Source organism: Mesoplodon bidens, assembly GCF_964165515.1.
Source record: "Mesoplodon bidens genome assembly, contig: HAP1_SCAFFOLD_96, whole genome shotgun sequence".
Lineage (NCBI taxonomy): Eukaryota > Metazoa > Chordata > Mammalia > Artiodactyla > Ziphiidae > Mesoplodon > Mesoplodon bidens.
In genome coordinates this window covers 991437-1012882 of record NW_027671845.1, presented here as the reverse complement: position 1 = coordinate 1012882, position 21446 = coordinate 991437, and the positions used below count along the sequence as shown (strand labels likewise).

Sequence of the window (21446 nt, the reverse complement as noted above, 5' to 3'; positions counted from 1 at the left end):
GGTGGCATTTTAGACCACTGACGTCAGTATGGATGAGGAATCTGAAGAAGCCTGGAGATAATTATGCCCCACTCTTCTGAGGAGCAGTGCTTTATATTTTCAAGTGGGATTTTCACGCTGCCACCTCCTCTCCTATCCCTACTGAAAGGTTTATAGGCCGGCAGAAGGGAGAACCTGGCTTAAGTAAAGTTAATCAGGTTTCTTTACTGTACAGCTTCTCGGGGCTGCTGTAGGCTAATGTTCATTCTGGATCGTCACAGCAGGCGTATGGTACACAGCCATCCTCAAAGCTATTTGACCCTAGAGTCCTTTTCGAATAGAATGTCTAACAACTGGTTCCACCGAAGAGCAATTTCGTAACTTCTACACCAGGTAATAGCAAGAAGAAAGGGGTCTGAAGTAAGGTATAAATGAAGGGAGGAAATAAGTTCTAATTGTATTTAGGAAATTACCAGCAAGACTTGACCTTGGGAAGTAAGGAAGAAGTAGGAGGCGGAGGCTGAACCCCCATCTGTGTGACTAAGGTTGGGTGGTGGTATCATTGAGTTTGGAAATAGGGGATAAAGAACTGAAGTGGGGAAAAGACTTTAGTTCTGGACATGTAGAATTTTGAAGCACCTGTAGAATTCAGAAGACAAACTGGTAGATAACTGGACATGCACGTGAAGACATGGAAAGATAAAAATTTGAATGTCCTCAGCACATATCAGCAGTCATTAAAATCATGAAAATGGATGAGATTTCAGAGAATTGTGAGTCCTGACAACGTTTAAGTGATAAGCAGAGAAAGAATTCTGGGAAGGAGAGAGGTGATAAGAGTTTCAAGAAGGAGGAAGGAGATGCCAGCGTCGTCCTTCAGAGAATGTGAGTGTCCATTGGATTTGGGCAGTTAGGTCCCCAGTGACCTGAGAGCAGTGCAGGGAAGTGGTGGACAAAAAGCCAGATGGCAAACTGAGGGCGTAGGGCTGCCTGTCGGGGCCAGGCGGGGCTAGTGAGGACAGTGGGAATAGGCTGCTCTCAAGGAGTGTGGATGAAAAGAGAAAATAATTAGCAAAAAAGAATTTTTTTAGAATGAGAAGGACTTCTATTTTATATGTTGAAATGAAGGAACCAATAAAGGAGATCCTGAAGATGTAGATAATAATTTAGAGAATTGGGGAAACACGGACATATGAATAAGAAAAAAACCTTGCACAGTATATAAAAATCACTTGTATCCTTCGAGCTGGATGGATACTGGTAAGTTTGGGAGGAAATAAAGGTAAGAAGAGATAGAAGTTAAAGAAGTTTATACTGATAGCCTCAGTTTTCTTTGACAAAGATTTTTCAGAGACACATATATACACATACATAATTACCGTTTGAAAATTCTTTCATAGTTACATGTTTTATTAATCACGTCTGAGAAAAGTCACTGATTTTCATTTTGTACAGCATTATCTTGTAAGGACAAGATACAGTGACAACTTCCATGCTTTTTGCATATCAGAGCGGACACTGAAAGTATCTGCATAATTGAATTTTCACTTCTTATTTGTAATAAGTTTATCCTTAGGAGGATACTTTCATAGTGTTTGATCACAGATGAGTTTGGGCATTGCTATCACTCAATAATGTTAAGCATCTGTCAGGTTCTCTCCTATACTATATATTCATTTTTTGTCCGTTAAGCAAATATTTATTGGCGGCCTGTGGGAATAAGATACACCTAGGTCCTCTTTCCTTGGTATATTCACAAAAGCCTCTGAAACTAAATTTCCAAGTCAGGCCATACTAAGGCCTGGCATAATAAGTTTTCGTTGTTAACAGTTTTTTTGTGTTTGTGGGGGTTTTTTGTTTTTATTTTTTTGAAGCAAGAATAAGACACTGTCTTAACTCAGTAGTTGTCCATTCATTAATAAGTCAAAGAAGACATTGATGAAGCATGGTATTTTGAATATCCTTTCCACAGAATAGGTAATGGGCCATCCTGAAACTCTGGTGAGATGCTTATCATTTTCAGATTTTGGAGTGGCTGAGAAAACCCTATTACACCTTGAATTATCACTAGAAACATGAATTCAGCCAAATAAAAACAGTGCCTCTGCCTACTGAGGTGGTCAATTTCCATCTCAACAAAAGTGACCATTTCTCCTTTAGATTAAAATCAAGAAAATCCCCTCTGTCCAGGATGCAATAATGGGGTGCCCGAAAGAGGAAAACTGAAGCTATTCCCTCTTTACACCTGAACAGTGAATTCATTCTGATATCAAATATTTGTTATGATTCTGTTATGACCAGGTGCTTTATTGTTTAGAGATCAAGTTACTGTTCATTCTTGGTAAGTAAGAAAAATCCACGTTTTAGGACTCTGAATAGTAACTTTATATATATTATATATATATATATAAAAAATAAATATGTATATTATATGTAATATATATTCCATCTATTCAACAAAATTGTAACTTCCATCATCTCTTACGAATGATGAACTGTATTCACTCTTTGGAAAGGGCTTATAGGGAATTAAAGTCTCCATATACTTTTTATATAAGACCGTGGAAACCAAATTCTCAACTGGGAGCAAACTTAGGTTTTGCTATGAAGGTTTATGCTTGCCTGGCCTTAGAGGGGTAGGCCAGGAACTCAAGTTTTTTTCCTCTAAGTTACTTTCATTGATGCCACCCTGAAAAAATTTGGAGGGAGTATTTTTGAAATAGCTTTATCTCAGTAACCCTTTAAAAAGGCTTCAGGGTATGGGGAACATAACTGTCAAAATGTTCAAGCAACTCTTGTTGATTTAAGTGTAATGGATCAGGAGCAATACAGGAAGGAGCTGGGTACAAAAGACAAAAGGCGTGAGGCTATTTCATGTATTGTTTTTGGCTTATTGTACAAAACAGGGAAAGTCATACACTCGCGCAGCCAAGGTCCCCTACTGTTCTCTCCTTTTAGTAGAAATAAAAGAGAGCTCGTTTCTCAATAGCAGCATTCTATCCTTAAGTGGGTACACAGTGATATTCTGATGGTCTCTGGAGCAGAGAATAATTCCGTGGCAGCTCTGACCTCCAGTCACCGGGTTCTCTGTAACTTAGTTTTTCATGGCCAAGGACTATAATCATTATTTCGATTTATATTTAGCATCTCAAAATGGAAAGGATTCCATGGACAACAAAACAGGAAGTGATTTCATGAAGTGTTTTAGTATGGATAAAACAATAAACTATAAAAATACAAATCATCAGTGAAGCTTTTTCTTTCCGGAGAACTATATTCAGAAATTAATGTAAGCCTCTAAGGTGCGCATGTGTGTTTTTTCACCCATGATCATGTTTGTATGTGTGTGCATTCCACTGCTACAGGAGACATGCAAAATGATATCAGATTTGTACTGGTTTCTCCCAAGAACTGTGTGCTCGCAGGGTTCGTTCAGGAAGGTGAGTGTCCTACCACCACATCACAGTCGTATCTCATCACCTTCGGCAGGAACAGTTGACACTTTAACCTCACATGCAGGCTTATTAAATTAGTATTACTCATCAGAACTTGCTTACTAATAAAACAAGCTGAATTAGCCACTGCAGAATCATATTTGGAAATTCAATGAAAATTTTACCTTTTTAATAAAGGCCCAGAAATATTATTTCAGAGCAGGTGGTACAGAAAACTGTGGTCAAATTTGACATTCATTCATCATTGAAGTGTGGAACGTGCCAGGTGAAAATTGATATTGATTTCTTTCCTCTAATATTTGGAAGAGTTCTAACAGGTAAATCAAATGAGATAACAAGACATATCAAGTCTCACTCATTTCTATGATCACATCCTCCCCACATATCACTCCTTCGCCTGCCATGTTTTGAATAATTCAATGCCCATAGTCTTTCCTGTCCAGTGTATTATAAGACACACTCAAGCTGGGTTTCAATCATATTAGACTGAAAGCTGAACATTTTAGGAAGGATTATTTAAAACCAAATGCGTCTTGAGCCCAACAGCCTTTGAAACCAAACAATCCTGGGAGTTCAGTTGGATTCAGAAAATTCAGTAATCCTATTTGATGTATGTTAACCGTATCAATATTAACAACCTTCCGCTGGATTTCAGCACTGATTTGAGAGCTGAGTTACTACTGGTCTTGTATTTTACCTAGTTGTGAAAGCACTGAGAGAGTTGTTCTTGGGTTGGACTTGACCTGCCTCTGGGAATGCTCTCTGTTCTATCCATCTTGAAAAGCTTTATTCAAGTGCATTTCTCTGCCTGCCTTCTCTTCACTTGCACCCCTTGGGAAAACGAAAGATGCTCAAATATAGATGTGAACACTGCAGGTGCTCTGCTTGGCAATGGTGTCTTTCAGCTTCCCAATAAAAAAATTATATTGCTGACCACCCATTTGACTGAAAAGTGACTCATTTTACTGACAGATATCTGGATTGAGATGCCAAAAGAAATAGGTCATTTCAAATTTCCTTTTTAAGTCATAGCTTTGTGTTGCAACACTACTTGTTCAAAACTTAGATCATGAAGGTTCCTTCCTATGACCTCCAAATAATTAAAATGTTCTTCAATAGGCTATATAAAAAGCAAGCAGAGGGGCTTCCCTGGTGGCACAGTGGTTGGGAGTCCTCCTGCCGATGCAGGGGACACGGGTTCGTGCCCCGGTCCGGGAGGATCCCACATGCCGCGGAGCGCCTGGGCCCGTGGGCCATGGCCACTGGGCCTGCGCGTCCGGAGCCTGTGCTCCGCAACGGGAGAGGCCGCAGCAGTGAGAGGCCCGCGTACCGCAACAACAACAACAACAAAATAAATAAAATAAAGCAAGCAGAATATTCCTAATTATCAATCTTTCTCTTGAGTCATATAGATCTTGTAATTTCAAGGAAGAGAAACTCAAATGTAAAGTGTTACAATAGCCAAGCATACCAGCACTATTATCTAACCATTCAGCAATTTTCTCTGCCAAGTCACTCTGAACCTTAGACTACTGAGGATGTCTTCTTAATTAATTTTTAAGGTTCTCCTCTTTTGAATTAAAAAATGGTCACAATTTTATAAGTAAAATTAAAGAAAAATACCAAATAGAACATCTGAGATGTTTCCATTAGGCATTATATATATATACATAAATTTAATAGATATACATATATAAATGCACTGGGATACATCTCCATCTTGTGTGTCAGTCAGACATAGGTCCATTTTCTTAGGAATAGGGAACTCCTTTCACAATGGAAGTGAGGAAATTGGCAAATGTACACCATATAAGTACTTTTGGATGGTAGTGACCAAGTTCTCAAAACACACACACACACACACACACACACACACACACTGAAGAATATCAGAACACTTAATATTTCAAAGACACAGGAAGAGAAATGCAAGTTTCCCCTAGAAAGCCTTTTGTTTTTTTGAAGTCAGAATTCTGAAAAGATGTTTTTATCAAGCCAGCTTTTTCTAACTTAACTGCATATGCAATAAAAGAGTCCTATCTTAGTCATTTTTAGGGCAAGATTTTCTTTAAGTCCCAAGAAAGTAAGCACTTGTAAATGTAAGTTTTGTATGTACATAAACCTGGCCAGGATATCCGTTGGAGGCTGGAAATCTGTTGTTGTTCCTTTTCCTTTTGTATTGAAAGCTAAGTTCCCCATTCTGAGTTCAATTTGTGAAGATCACTTTTATTTTGACAAACTCTATTAAAGTAGCCAATTCAAGGAAGACAGGTTAGTCTTCCACCTAATTACCCAGTCCAACTTTTACTCAGTGTCTTTCACCTGAGCAAAGTCTCCCCAGTCTTTCAACTGAGGATAAACCACGCAGTGTCTAAACTGAGCAAGATCTTCCCAGTGTCTTTTAAGTGAAGCTAACCCACTTGAGCAAAAGTCTTCCCAGTGTTTTTCTACCGAGGTTAAGCTCTCAGTGTTTAAACTGAGTAAAAATCTTCCCAGTGTCTTTCACTGAGGATGACCCAGGTACTTCTTCTTGAAACCAAGTTTCAAGGATAACCTACTACTCAAGAGAAGAGTTTAACACCACTGAATAAAACTTAGGATCATCAACCAAAACTGGAGATCCAAGAACCAGGAGATACTCACCCAAATTCGTCTGGACTCTCTGAGAAAGCGGACAGGCCCAAGAAGCCTCTGCTGGTGCCAGGACTCTGGATCCTCATAGAGTTCAGGCAAAGAAGAAAAGTCTGTTCTGGGCCCCTTCATTGGTTGCCAAGACTGCTGAGTGAAAACTATGCACAGCCCAAAAGGAGAATTATGTTTTATTTGGCAGATTTTCTGAGGACTTAAGCCCAGAACACAGCCTGTCAGATCACTCTGAGGAACTGCTCAGAAGACCTAAGGGAGGAGTCAACCAAAACCAGGTAGTCAGAACATCAAAAGGTTACTATTAATTAAAGAAAACTAGACCTCTCAAGTTAAGGACTTTAGCACTTCTCTATGTATGAGAAGATGAAAGAATCTGGGCTCCGTGAAATCAGTCCTTTGATATGCACCTTAACTCTAGAACCAGTACCCTGTTTTTCTCCATCCCGAATCCCCTCAAGGTGCACAGTTGAGGGTTCCTGCTTTGACGTCTGACTTGATGACTGCAACATCCTTTGTCTACTCATATGGCAGGGAACATTTTTCATCCACGGGTAAGAAATTGAGGAGAAAATTAACATAATTCAAGATATAAAACCATTACAATACTAAAAATTCCCAAATGTCAAACAAACATAAGTACCCTTGACCTGTAAAATGGAAGATGCCAAAGAAGGGAAAAAAAGAAACAATAAAGAAAATGTAGAAAATAAAGCATAATATAAGATGGCAGAAATCAATTACAGTAGAACAATAATTAAATAAATCAAGGTAAATGTTATCATAAGATTTTTAAATTTCAAAAAAAACCCCATCAAACAAAACATATTGAAAATAAAGTCATAGAGACAATTTAGGGAGCAAATATGAATGCAAAGAAGACCTGTTAGGTAGTTAGTCAGACGTTAGCAGCAAGGAGGTGACAGTGGCGGGAAAGACACGAAGAAGAAATTGAGTCACACGCAGCCGCCTGGGGACCCTCCCTTGACTCCACCCAGAACGGGAGAAACTATGGCCGGGTGGTGGGCAGCTTACCCTGATAAAGAGAGGCACAGCAACACCAGGGGACTTCTCCAGGCTGTGCACGCCCAGACCAGACAGGCGTATAACCTATAGTAAATCCAAACTCATTATACCGTAATTACAATAAATTACATGTGGTTTTGCCCCTCCCCCCACCATTTCCTGGGGATTCAAGGATGAGAGCATGCGCAGCAGAAAACTTGTTCCATAGCTCAGGACTGTCAATCAAATAATGATCCTTGTCACTCACCCCCACCTCTCTGCAAAATGCTCCTTAAAAGCGCTCGTAAGCCTTTCTAGGAATGCTGCTTTCAATTTGCAGAAACAGTAGACCCATCCCCCCCCCACCCCGAGAGTGTACCTTTGCTTCGATATACTTTGCTTTCGGCTTGCTTCACTTCGCTGAAATAGCCTGTTCTCAGAAACAGCCTGCTCTTTCTCTCTCCTTCTCTCTCCCTCTCTGAGAGTGTACCCACGCTTAAATAAACTTTGCTTTCTGCTTAAGCTTAACATGGGAGTTTGCGATCCTTTGCTTACTATCATGGAACCAAGATAGCTGGTCCAGGCCTTCCACTGACCTCCTCGGTTGAAGCTATTTTGTTACAAAGAATGTCCACATGGTGACAGACCTAAGTCTAAATTTTGATAAAAGGTTAAGAATTAAGGTGAGAATATCATATGGGAGGAAAAGACCATAGGAAAAATAGTAGATGTAGGAGATATGTTTGTGAAAGTGCACATTCATGGCAATATAGCCAAACAAACTCACATGCCCACGTTCCCACTAAAACTGTATAAAATTATGACCAACAAGCAGAGAATACACATTATTTTAGAGCCCTCATGGGGCATTAAGACATATTTACCATGTGAATCCTTCAGTGAATCTTGTGTTACTGCTAAGGGATAGGAAGTGGTGTCATAAGGGAATTTTGTGTAAGACTCAAAGCTCCCTTTCTCTATGGTTCAGGCTGGACTTGAAGCTTCAGGGGCCTGGGAGGATGGGGCAGGAAAGGCAAGGCACACTCAGAAAAGAGAATACATACATAACACACTAGGGATATCTGAAGAGGCTGCTCAAGACCTGGCTCAGCCCCAAGGGTTTGACCCCTAGTCCTACTCTTCACCCTACAGCCCTTTAGGGTCAGGACCTTGGCTCACCCTAACCCATTCCTAGCTTCCGGGTATAGAATGAGTGCACATGTCTGAATGTTAATGTTCTCTCAAAATTTACATGTTGAAATCCTACCTCTTAAAGATAGGAGGCGGGGCCGTGCAAAAGTGCTTATGAGCTTTCATGAATGGGATTAGTGCCTTATAAAAGAGACTCCAGAGATATCTCTAGCCTCCTCCCATCATATGAGGATACAGAGAGAAGGCTCCAGCTGTGAACCAAGAAGAGAGCTCTCACTACGAGGTGGCCATACTGGTGACTCGATCTTGGGCTTCCCAGCCTCCAGAACTGTGATAATAAATGTCTGTTGTCTTTAATCTACCCAGTCTATGGTATATTGTTATAGCAGCCCTAATGGATTAAGACCACATATTTCAAAATTTATCTGGAGAGTGGGGACTGTCTTATCGTTGCAAACTAAGAAGTTGGGTTGAGACAACATATGAAAGATTTTTTTTAAGTAGAAAATTATGGATTATTGGATTTGAAAGTACTAGATTGGTTAAGGAAAATGAGTACGTGTGTGTGTGTGCGTGTTTGCAGTGTGTCCCAAAAGTTTTTGTGCAGTTTAAAGATTTACTAACTCCAGAATTATAAACACTACAAACTTACAAAAATATCATTTGAAGGTTTAACTGTTACCAGATGCAAGTCTGTGTGCCTGATGCACAGTGAGGCTAAATACTGAAACATCAGAGTTTGGAGCAGAGAAAGGTTTACACAGTGCCATGCAAGAAGACACGTGGCTCATGCCCAGGAAAAACCCCAAACTCCCTGAAGGCTTTCAGCAAAGCCTTTTTAAAGGCAAGGTGAGGGAGGGGCATGGCTAATTGTTGCAAATATCTTGGTGTTGGATCCTTTGTTCTAGCAGCTGGCCAGATGGGTCAGATCCTGGTCAGGTCACGTGTTCCTGTAAACCGCCAACAAAACAATTATTCTTCTCTGTTCTGCAACTTTTAATCTCCATGAATGGGCTCTTAAAAGTCAGAGCCTTAGAAATAGGCTATCCTGTACATTTCAGGCTCTAGGCAACATTGTTTTACAAAAAGTGCAGAACCAGCCTGGGTCACAGGGATGGACAGAGTTAGCTCAGGCAACAAAGCATAAAGATTAAAGTAAAAAAGATCTGATGTGGAGTCAGATTTGTTCTTCCCTATTACATAACTATTTATCATTCTTTCATACTTACGAATTTTGAAAAATAAATTATTTTAATTTTTGTGTGTAGTTCCCTCTGATAGAAAATGAGGCAAAACATACACTATTCAAAATTCACAAAACTAAATAAGTGTAAAAGAAATTCAAGTTCTATCCCTGGGTTTACACAAGACACAAACATGATGTGGGAAAGTTGGAGCTGAGGACAAAGGAAATCCTGAGTAAAAATGTCTGTGAAACAGCCAGTCTTCCAGGGTCAGCTTAAGATGTTCAAGAGTTATCACGTTGGCGGGCCTCAAGTAAAGGTCTCTAATGGATGAAGGAACCAGGTTCCAGATGGAATGAACAGAAAATTGGCTAAGGTCTCTCTGACAGGATGAGAGTGGTTGGAAGGAGGGATCTGGAAGCCCCAGGAGGGTGCAGGTGTCTGTGGGTCTGGATGGGAAGGAGGGGCAGTGATTCAGCCTCTTTTTCTTATTGCCCCTCCCCCACACTCAGGAGCCCTTTGTGACAAGGCCACAGCTCTGTGATGAAGGCCTGGGGTTCTGCCATCAAGCGAACTCCCAGTGCTCTGTTGCCTGAGGGCAGCAATGCAGTTCAGAAGATGGAGAATCTCTTTTCTTTGAAAAACACTGTTGCTATCTGGCTGAGATCCAGCCCAACTTCCTGGGTGATTGATATCATCCTTGGGTTCCTGTGTGGACTGGGGCTCTTCCTAATGTTACTCCCCTGCTTCCAGAGTAATCCATTCTTAGCACCACCTAGGAAACATAGAAACATCAGGAAGGTAAGAAACCTTTGGCTTAATCCCAGCAGAGATTATCTCTTTTTTTCTTATTCTTATTTCCACTTTTCTAAACCACCTAGAGAGACTCCTGAGATGGGAACTCTCAGAAAAGTAGAGAACATCATCCTTCTAGGGAAAAGCCAGGCCAGAGAGGGGTTAGAGTGGGCATGAGGATTTCTAGCCTAAGATCGTAGACCAGGAGTTCAGGTATGGTAGAGGGCTCCAGGGCAAGTCCCCAATGCAGGGACTAATGGTTAAGGACTGGATTACTAAGAGTTCAATCTCTGCAGGAAGCCTGACCCCTGAGCCCTGGTTCACCAGCCACCTTCCCACAGCGGGTGTCTCAAGTGAGACCTTCCTCTGTGTTGGGGCTGATCTAAGGGCAATGCTGAGCCCCTGAGAGCCTGAGAGGAGGCTGGAGTGGAGGTCTGGCCTTGGGAAGCAGAATCCTATCTGACAAAGCTCACGTGGGCATTTAGGTCTGAGAATGTGTGTGTTTCTTGATCAGAGGAACAGTGACAGAAGAAATCTATGGTGATTAAAACTTAAAAAATCCTTCTTGGGCTTCCCTGGTGGTGCAGTGGTTGAGAGTCCGCCTGCCAATGCAGGGGACGCGGGTTCGTGCCCCGGTCCGGGAGGATCCCACATGCCGCGGCGCGGCTGGGCCCATGAGCCATGGCCGCTGGGCCTGTGCGTCCAGAGCCTGTGCTCCGCAACGGGAGAGGCCACAACAGTGAGAGGCCCGCGTACCGCAAAAAAAAAAAAAAAAAATCCTTCTTTGCACTCTTCAAAGAAGAAAAACTGAAAATATTTTTATCCACTTTAAAAATAAGTAAAAGGGGAAAAAACCCCACAGAGTTTTAGTTAAATGTAGAAAGTCATGTTGTTCATGAACACAGCTTGCCTAGATAGAGAACAGTGAGAGTTGGGTGTTAGCCCCTCATTTTTTCTTCTCTCTCAGCATCAAGTAGAGCTGAAGGGGAGGAGCAGGAGTAGGAAGAAAAGTGGATCTTTGAAAGGTAAGCCTTTGCCATTCAGCCCTGCGTGCCCCCGAGAGTTAGCTTCCATCTCTCCTAATCCTGAGGGCCCAGCTTCACGGTCTCTGAGGATGCCAGTGGCAGAGCTTATTCTTCAGGAAACAGAGCCTTGGGAAGGCTCGTTGGAAGGAGATCAGAGCCCAGATACTTCCCAGAAATTTGTGCTTAGAATGAAGCCATGAGGACCTAGAAATGGGGTGTGTGGACTGTGGTGGACCATTGGTGCCTGGGTTGGGAAGTGGGACCTTCAAGTCCAACTGTGGACAAGTTGTTTAACTTTGCTCAGATTCCTCTGTGTGATGACCACTGACCTTTCTCCCCTACACGGCAGTTGTAAGGGCTACAGGGGTTAATTAACGTGAAGGCACTTTGCAAAGGACAAACCCTTTTCAAGTGAGGCTTACCATCACTGTCAGGGACATGTGGCCTTGGACACTGATACTTGGGCTCCAGAGTCTAATCCTCCAAAGATTTCCCTTAAAGGGCCATTGCATTCAGCCTCCTGAAAGACTCTTAGGCCTCTGCCTTCACCACCATGACCCAGTCTCCTGATTTCCAGCTTGCAGAGATTGCCTGGAAGAACTGGAGGGGACTCACAACCTGGTTTCACTTCTGCAAAGGTAAAGAATCTTTCCCCTTCTCTCTTGGGTCGTCCTTCCTCCCAGAGCCTATAATGTGACCCCAGCCCTGGGAGGGGGAGCCATGGGAGGGCGTGGCTAAAGCCCTAGGGTGAGGGACAGCAGGAGCATTATGAAGTCAGTGTGGGGGCAGTGGAGGGTTCTTGGGCTACAGGTGCCCACCCCTGCCTGTCCTGTCCAGCCATCCTGGCCCCATCTGCTCTCCTACAGCTGCCTGGGGAGGCTTCCTGGCAAGGGCAACTTTCATCAGCTCTCATGTCAAGACCCTCCTGGTGAGACGTGCAAAGCAGTGCCTGCTGGAGCCTGTGGAAGATACTGCTTGAAGGGTTGGGAACCCTGCATGAACACCTCCTGTAGGGTTTCCTTCCTTGATCCAGACACTCGAGAGGTGCTGGGAGCACATATTAGAAGGTTTTGGGTAAAGCACAGGTGGACCCTCCCCCTCAAGGTCCTCAAGCCCATAAATCTCTTGAAGCTGAAAAAGCTCCAACCCTCCACCGTTCTGCAGTTTGCCTCTTCCCCTTCAGCCACCTGTGTGTCTGGGTCCCACTCAACAGTCAAGTGTGCTGAGTTCCTGGAGAAACCTCCTCAGGCTCATTCAGGAGAGAAGGTGATAACAGAAGAGTCAGTTCCTACCCTGAAGAGGCCTCTCCTTGTCCCCTCAACTGTGTGTAAGGAAATCCAGAGTGCCCTGGGAGCGATTCCATCTGCTGACTACCATGGGCCCTCAAAGGCTTCTCTGACTGGACAGGAGGGCAGGCCACCTTCTCAGTCCCTCACACTCAGCCTTGTGGGCAGAACCTGGAAGAGTGAGACTGTGGAATGGGTCAAGAGGGACAGCCTAGAGCCAGGTCCAAGTTCAGCAATGGTCAGGAATGAGCCAACAGAGGAGAGTGGTGGTCAGGCCTCAGGAGACCCCTGCCATAGGGTAACAGTGATGGAGGTGAACTTAGGATCCCAATCTTTGAGAGGTGAAGAGGCCAGGGAGGCTGTGGAGGCCAAGGAGTCTCCTGCTCTTCAACCACAGTCTAGTGTTATCTTGGAAACCAAAGTGTTGACAAAATCCCAAACCACAAATGTACATATGAGGAGTTTAGAGGTGCCAGGGCCCAGTAAAAGTTTCCTACTACCTAGAATGTCTGTTTTCCAACATCCTGGTGAGCCATGCCTTAACATGGGGGTTGCTAGTGAGTTTAACTCCAAAGTAAAGGTACAGTCAGACAACCAGATTCAGGACTTTCCCAAACACATGTTCCTTGCTGCAGACAACTTGGCTTCTCAGGTGCCTCAGTGCCATCCCCAGAGAGTCCCCACCAGAGACAGGTTAGCTTCCCAGGAGCCAAGTGGCCTTATGGAAGCCCAAAGGAGCAACCTAGGGCAGCAGGAGCCCAAAACTTCAAAACTCCAAGACTCATGGAAGAGCCAGAGCAAGATGATTGCCCCTACTTACAAAAGAGAGGACTGTAGGAGGCATAAACCAGGAGAGCATGAAGAAAGGTTTAAAGAATTAGGGACCTCTCAAGCTGGAAGTATGAGCCACCCTGCCCAGGTCAGGGGAATAACAGACTCTATTGGGAGCAGATGTCTCCAGCTCATGCCAGAGAAGAAACATAGCCCTCCAGAAAGCCTCTTCAGAAAAAGGATGAGGCTATTTTTAAAGTGGATTTTCCCCAATAAAAAAGTCAATGGTCGAGATGCTCTGCAAAAATTCAAGCCCATATCAGCCACTGCCCAGAGCCACGGATCAGTCAAAAGCAGATCAATCTTGAAGAGTGAGACTGCTGAGGGTCAGGCACTCATGACAGCTGTTGGACAGATCCCAGAAGAAAAAAGAGCAATTCACCATGGACTTCATGCCACAAAGTTAAATGAACACAAACTGGAATTCCAAGTCCCAGTATGTGGGTGTTTCTGCTGCCATAGGCTTACCTCCTACCCAGAGCAACGGAGAATGATGGGTTATACAGCCTGCAGTCATAAAGCCACCTCCAAGGGCCAGAGTTGTTCTATCAGGGAAAGGGAAGTCAGACACCAACATAGTTTGAAAAGTGTAAGGTTCGACGATGAGCAGCTGGGCCTAAGGTGCCTCCCATCCTTGCCACCCAAGAAGAGTTTGTTTCCAGTTAGTACCTGCCAGTATGGGCCAAGGATTCCAGGTGCCCCAGCCCACCATCAACACTGTCCAAGGCATTGTCATCTTTGGGGAGGTGTCTTGCCTGGTCGACAGTAAAATCCTTCTTTAGTCTTTCCTTTAGTAGGAAGACATGTCTCCAAGTAAAAATTCAGTCCCTGTAGAGAAAATGATTTTCTCCTTAGCACATCCAAGATATTTAATGTTCCCCAATACATGTATATATATATATATTTTTTTCTAATAAAAGCATAGTGTAATGGCTGCTGTCTGTTTGTGCACTTTGTCTTCTAGAAGGGAGGGGCATGGAGGGAGGTGGACAGTAGCATCACAAGCTTGCTCCTTGTGTCCCTTCATTGCACCTTATAATACCGTCATTACACAAACCAAAATTACTCTAACAATGAGACGGGAAAAACCTATGAAACCCACACCCAAGGATCTGGTTCAACCAGTCTTTCTCCTCCTTCTATGCTACTTTGAACTTTATGCAACTGTAGTGGATAGGTTTACACGATAGGGCCGGACATTCCAATTCAGGCTCCAGGAAGTGTCAGAGCCAAGTGGATGGAAGTTTGGGGGGAATAGAGTATGGGCTCTGAGTTCAGAAACAGGAGAAATCTTGCCCCTGGATCTCTTGGTAGGGAATATACAGCATCTGCTCTTAAGAGTTCCTTCTCTCTCTGATGAAGGTTGGGATTGAGGTATGCCCTATGAACCCCTTTTAGCTTAGCCATAATAAAATGTACAGCATCACCCTCCCCCACCTCTGTTTTTCCTACACTTTAGAGCAGCAACAAGGATGGCATTTCCAGCTCTGTGTGTGTAGGTGGGGGGAGTATCAGGGAGGCTGCTGAGGGCTGTGTTGAGTCCAGTCCCATATAAATGAATGGCTGCGTTCATGGGTCACCTACCTTCCACTCTATGTTAACCCCAGAGAAGGAGTTTTGGATGAATGGAATAGGGGTGTGACTGTGGGTAGTAACTATCTGATGGTCAAACACTGTGAATTTAGGGTGGGATGTAGGTGTAGAAAAATCATTGGATCCAAGGAAGGAGGCAAAGTGGTACCAGATTCCCATAAATTGCAGTTCTGAAAGAACAGCCCCCTGACATACAACCACCATCTAAAGGCCTAAAGGGGAGGAAAAGTTAAGGGTCCAGTAGCTCACCATGGCCCCACGCCAGGGTCTCTACCCTATTCCAACTCTAAGATCACAGACCTAGAGAAACCACCTTTAGGTCAAAACAGAAGGTCAAACTTATAGAAGTAAAGCAAATCAGGGAAGGTGAATCTCTTAATACTATATTTAATAAGCTTACACATCATCACCTCTTGACTTTTAGAAAGGATAACTTAACAATAGGTGTAAAAGCCAGGACTAGGGAACTTGGGATGTGACTCCTAGTCTGGTGACCTTCACATAAACACATGGCCCAAGGACTGCTCCAGGGGAGAGGTGGGGACTGGCTTGTGATTGTGTAGTAAGCCTTGCCTGTCTCCCAGTCCTTGATCACCCCAGAGCCTGGCAGGTGAAGAAGCAATCAGACAGGATTCGTGGTGGTGTGGAGGTGACCTGTGCAAAGTGGATGGGGCCGGGTGCAATCCAGGAGTGTTCCACTGATCTGCTTCTGGCACAGCTTTTCTTGTCTCCTGACCCCCATCCATATGGAAAAGCAGGGAGATGAGGAAGAATTTCTCTAGAGTGATTTGGTGTTTTCTGCCATGTGCAGGGCGCATGGTGGACACAGCTCCAGGTGGTGTCTTTCTCATTGTGGAGATTTCTGTTCCAGCTGATGCCCCTGATCCAGATGACAACAGAAATGGACCCCATCCCTCATCCCTGTCAGGCCCCTCAACACGTGGAAATGCTGTGACCTGGGGTGGAGGGGGCAGAGTGAGCACAGGACTGCTCACACCCCTGGTTTCTCCCTGGAGCCAGGCCCTACCTCTGGGCCCCGATTCCCAAGGCAGCCTCCAGAACGGCCAGAGCAGTGAGAGTGGAGCCAGGGCTTGTGGGAGGGGTCGGTACCCAGAGGAAAGAGTTGACAGGGCTGGGACCTGAGCCTGGCTGCTGCTGGGTCCTCTCAGGGGCACCCAGAAGTGAGTTCTGGGAATATGGGGAAGCTGGACTTAGACCCCCCTGGCTCCTGCTGGGAGAGTGCCACAGACAGGTGATGCTGATGGAACAGCAAGAAAACAGAAAGAAGCAAGTCCCTTTGCCCTTCTCTTGCTGCTCCGTCTTCCATAAGGTACAGTAAGACAAGAAATTGAGAGACCAAAAGAAAAAAAGAAATGGAGAGACCCAGAGACAATACACAAAGACTTCACGGACACACCTCTCAAGAGAGACTTCTCACGCAAACACCTTTCTCAGAGATCACATACTGAGACCTCACACAGGGACCTCATGTTGCTTCACAGACCCTCAGACAGAAACCTAGCACAGATTTAACAGATTTCCCAGAGATACCTTCCAAAGGGACCTCATACAGAGACTTCACACAGAGATCTCACCCAGAGACAACACACAGAGACCTCACATCTATTCTTCAGTATCCATTGACAAGTCTTTCTTAGTGAATATGAAACCACTTAGCAAACTGGCAGCATGATAAATATATTATCAGTTGTGCCCCTCTGAGATCCACCAGACACTCACTGTCAGCATTACTCTAAATGGGGAAATGTTTGAGAAGTTTTGTTCTTTTGGAATGTCACTGCCTCTGAACAAAAGAATTATACATTCCAAATGTAGATTTTCAAATTTCATTCTTAGGTGTTCATTAGCTTGAAGATCACATATTACATTATTTTATTTTTATTTATTTTAGAAGAATGAAGAAAATAATGTTTATTTCTTAGAAATGCATGTAGTACTCTATTTTTTTATTTTAAAAGATTTTTATTGGAGTATAGTTGAGTTACAAATTTGTGTTAGTTTCAGGTGTACAGCAAAGGGAGCCAGTTATACATATACATATGTCCACTTTTTTAAAAGATTCTTTTCCCATAGAGGCCATTACAGAGTATTGAGTAGAGTTCCCCGTGCTATACAGTAGGTTATTATTACCTATTTTGTATATAGTCGTGTGTATATGTCAATCCCAATCTCCCAATTTATCCTTCCCCCCTTATCTCCTGGTAACCATAAGTTTTCATTTGTACTCTTTTTTTAGGAGAATCACAAATTTTAAGCACAACTAAAACACTGTCAGTCTCCAGTGAGAGAAAATATTTGTCCAGTTTAGTTATCATCCAGTCAAATGGTATCTGGCACATTTTTTACTTTATTGAGGACAGAACTTAAACTTGAGATGGCTTACTTGTTTCCTTTGGAAACATAAGAAAAACCTGCAACAAAGGTACTCTAGGAATGAAATAAACCAAGAAAGAAGCATCCGGACTCACATTCACTTCCCAGAGGGCTGTGTAGCTAGCACGTTATTTTGCACATAATACCTTGCATCAGGTTTGTGGGGTTTGCTTTAGTTTTTAACAGGCCAATAATCATGTGAGGATTTTTCACAAGTCAAATTTCTGGTTTTAAATTTTACATTCTGGCAAAATTATGCTTCTGAATATTATTTTATTTCTTAAAATGTGGTAATGCCCTAAAATGATATTACACAATCATAACGTTCAGCTAACATATTAAAAAAGATGGGCTATTAAGGATTCATTCTTCAATAATTCTATGAAATGCACATTTTCTAAGACATGCAGTTAGGATCCATTTTATATTCATTATAGGGTTAACACATTGCTTTAAAAAGTTTTGAAAGATTATAAAATATATGACTTAGCCTATGCTTGACATTATACATGTTACCTCACAAAATTACTGAGGGAAGGATATCTTAATATCTGACTTGAAGGTAGTGTACATTTAATCTACATTTGGCTTATAACAATGAATAATGAAAGGCTTTCATTTATTATATAGCTCACACGTTCCAAAGGGCACACTTCTAAAAGACTACTGATTTCTCACTGCTAATAAGCAACCTATTGTCCTTGCCTTGGTAAAATCTATCTTAATGACAGCTGGTTCTCTCCCAGATTTTCCATTGGTATTACAGCGTCGCGGTGTTTTAAGAGGAGCAGGGCTGGCACGAGGACTCTTTGGGCTTATTTCTACAAGAAATTTAGTTTTTCTATTCTCCTAATTAAAAAATGTATCAGTATTAGTTTTTCCCTTTACTCCCTTACGTCGTTGAAGCAGAAACCAATGGACTGTGGTCACGTACGTCACCTAAGGCTCTATCAGATCACTTTGTTTAAATGGTGCAGCTTACTCAGGTAAGTTTACTGATCAGAACCAAACGGGATCAATTAGGAAAAAGGTCATACAGGAAAATATCCTTTTCAAAGTTGACTATTTTAACACAGTGAAATAAGCGATTATTTCTTAATCCTTTGAGTTAAAATTGTTCAGCGTGGCCAAGAAAGTCTGGAAACATGAAAAATGTCCATAAAAGAACTTTATTACTATAATACGTTGAATGTGTTGCTCCTCATTATTAATTCACAGTTCATTAAGCTGGGCAAAATTACAACGAACAATGTGCGTTAAAGCAAAATTCCCATCAATCATTTTCCATCTGTCATACATTCTGTCAGATGATTTGTGTGTCTAATTTTCATGGAAAAACTTGTACCTTTACTCCAGAATAAGAAATCAAGGGGGATCAATCTATTAAAAAGATATTAATATTCCCAGACTCTGTGGCCTTCAGTATTTTCTTTTTAAGAAGATTCACCTAGTGCAAATCTTATCAATATTTTTACCATTTAATATGCCCAGACAAAATGGATACAAAAATTAGATAAAAGAGAAAACAACAAAAACAGATCCCCTTTGTTTTCAAAACATTTGATGTTTACATCAAAATATTTTGTTGAAAATGAAGTGATTTTTAATCTATAGTTAAAAGACACTATAATGATATTTAGAACATATTACAGATCCGGTTTTTTACAAATAGATTTTTATTTAAAACAGGTCTCACACTGATATCAATAAACCAGGCACTCTAGAACAAAATGTGGAGAGATGGCAATTATGCGATGACTTCTTAATACTCCAAGGGAAAAAGATTTTTTTCCAAAGTAGTCCATCTACAATATTAACCCTTAAGATCTACTCCCCTTGATAGGTTTCAATATTATTTTCTCTTTTATACACATTTACTTTATAATTAACTCATACAGGAGGACATTTCTGGAAATGTTCCCAGATATCTACAGCCACACTTTCGGTCATGATCACACCATGGAAAAAGTAGGGAACATCCAGATCCTGATGATCCAGGGGTTTCATAATTACCCCTTTGAGGTCAGTCAGAATCATCATCATTCCCAGAACAGGGTCGGTCTTTACATTTGTGCCCCGAGACATGCAGATTGTAACACTACCCACCCAAAGGCAAGTTGTCTTCCTTACTCAGGTTTGCAGGGGCACCACTCACTGTGGTAGCTAGAAGAGTCCGTTGCCCCCAGCCCGGACCTGCATTCTGTACTCTCCACACACACATCGTACTACAGATATACCAGTGGTGCTGATGAAACTTCCAGAAAGCTATAAAATAATGCATGCCAGGCACGGTAGATGAGGATTTAGAAAATGCTAACATCTTCTCTAGGAAATAAAGGTGACATACCTATGTGGCTTTAAGCATTTTTGTGCATTAGCTGGCCCCCTGGATCTGGGAAAAAGCATCTGATTTTAAAGTTTCTCAGCCTCATTCTCTGCAATGAAATCTGAAGCTCTTCCTTCCTTCTCTGAGTCCAGAAGCTGGAATTGATACAGTCTGCTCTCTGTGATTTGTCTCTACCATTTGTTTCCAGTGACCACTTCAACTCAGATATCTCTCAATTCAGGGATCACTCCTAAACTTCAGGAGGAAGGTCACTGCCCTTTTTATTCCCACCACAATTTTATGCTAGTAACCCTTTACAGTGTCAATAAATTTATTTTGTAGAATGTGCCCCCTGGACTCCACCTGCTAAATCTGTTTTTTGGGCAAATCATTTGTTACTTAGCTAAACAAATTTTATAAAATCATATTTCATAAAATTGTATTTTATAAAATGTTACTTTCTTATTTTATAAAATTGGTAAATCCAGGGATTTAGGCTTAATTATTATTTTTAAAAATGTTGGTACTCATTTTGCCAATTTTTCTCTTTTTACATATATCAGAAAATATGTTAAGAACTCAACTGTGAAGATACCACTATTTTTATTTTTTCTCACTTTTTGTACACAGGAAACAAGAAAGTTTGTTCCTTGGAAAACATCAGTCCTAAGAACGTACTAAGTTAAAGCTTAGCATGTTAGATCTGCGAGTAGCCTTGTCTTTTTTTTTTTTTTTTTTTTTTTCCGGTACGCAGGCCTCTCACTGTTGTGGCCTCTCCCGTTGCAGAGCACAGGCTCCGGACACGCAGGCTCAGCGGTCATGGCTCACGGCTCCAGCCGCTCCGCGGCACGTGGGATCTTCCCGGACCAGGGCACGAACCCGTGTCCCCTGCATCGGCAGGCAGACTCTCAACCACTGAGCCACCAGGGACGCCCAACCTTGTCTTTTTTTTAATGATGCTTTTTTCTGAATTGGTAAAAAAAAAAAAAAAAAAAAAAAAAGCTTTAAGGCTTAGGAACAGAAGCAAATTGAGAATTAAAATCCAAATCATTCAAATGAAGTTTGTCAGAACAGTTTGTGTGTGGAGAGGACAGCTTCTAGGCACTTCAGAGAAACCAGCAGGACAGAATTGAGAATAGCCAGCACCTTACAGGGCTTCTCACAGAAATGCTTTAATGCAAAGAGGTGACTGGATTTCACAGGGAGACCAGGGAGAGGATGCAGAGATAATTAAATCACATTCAAGCACCTGTTTACCTGGGAGGTAAGTTCCTTCATATTGTGGTCAGATGCTGTTTAGGGGGACACTGGTGCAGGGGAGGTGTTGGGAGGATGAACTCTTTTCTGAGTGATTTTGCAAGTGTGAAAATTCATCCAACAGAGATGCTAGAAAAATTTGCTCCTAGTAGCGAACGTCCAACATGATATTTTGGGACAAAAATGTGTATTTGGAAGAATTTTTCACAAAAGAGCAGTGATGGGAGGAAAAGATTCATATGGGCCTGGCTAGTAATATTCTTCCTTCACAGTTTTCTTGTGGGTTCCTGAGGCCTGTTGTGACTGCTTGGAGACCTGGTCCCCAAGCAATGGCCCTCTTTGTCATACTCAGGGTAACCCAGGAAGTTGCTTGTCTGAAGCAGAAAAGGTTCTCCCTTCCACTCATGTCCTCTTGCTGATCAGATGAACACATGGCATCATCTACAGCTGAGAGGTGTTTGTTAACTACCTTTGTTTCATAGGACACAACTCATATATACTCTACAGTAATGTTTATCACT

The 21446-nt window shown here is 42.3% G+C and overlaps 1 protein-coding gene, 1 long non-coding RNA gene and 1 pseudogene across 9 annotated transcripts in view; 1 reads left to right on the top strand and 2 right to left on the bottom strand.

Moving 5' to 3' along the window:
- Positions 1-21446, bottom strand: part of LOC308610914 (centrosomal protein of 78 kDa-like) — a 558473-nt pseudogene that overhangs the window by 277393 nt on the left and 259634 nt on the right. The gene's annotated exons all lie outside the window — the stretch shown is intronic.
- On the top strand, positions 6487-14289 carry LOC308610922 (spermatogenesis-associated protein 31A6-like). 2 transcript variants are annotated; one of them, XM_081259905.1, is made up of 4 exons: positions 6487-6631; positions 11181-11238; positions 11816-11876; positions 12105-14289. In XM_081259905.1, exons 1-4 carry the CDS (start codon positions 6605-6607, stop codon positions 14122-14124), a joined length of 2166 nt encoding a protein of 721 aa, XP_081116031.1. In that variant the 5' UTR covers positions 6487-6604; the 3' UTR covers positions 14125-14289. The 2 variants fall into 2 exon arrangements, with proteins under 2 accessions (XP_081116031.1, XP_081116030.1); XM_081259904.1 differs by lacking the exon at positions 6487-6631 and adding an exon at positions 9731-10219.
- The window catches only part of LOC308610932, a 95101-nt gene continuing 83780 nt past the window's right edge, over positions 10126-21446 (bottom strand). For 2 of the 6 annotated variants that reach the window (XR_014014702.1, XR_014014703.1), the window contains exon 5: positions 18551-20634. This is a non-coding gene — a long non-coding RNA (uncharacterized lncRNA). Of the gene's footprint in view, positions 10194-14111; positions 14184-18549; positions 20635-21446 lie in introns of those variants that run through there. The other 4 variants (XR_014014705.1, XR_014014706.1, XR_014014701.1 and 1 more) reach the window with 4 other exon arrangements.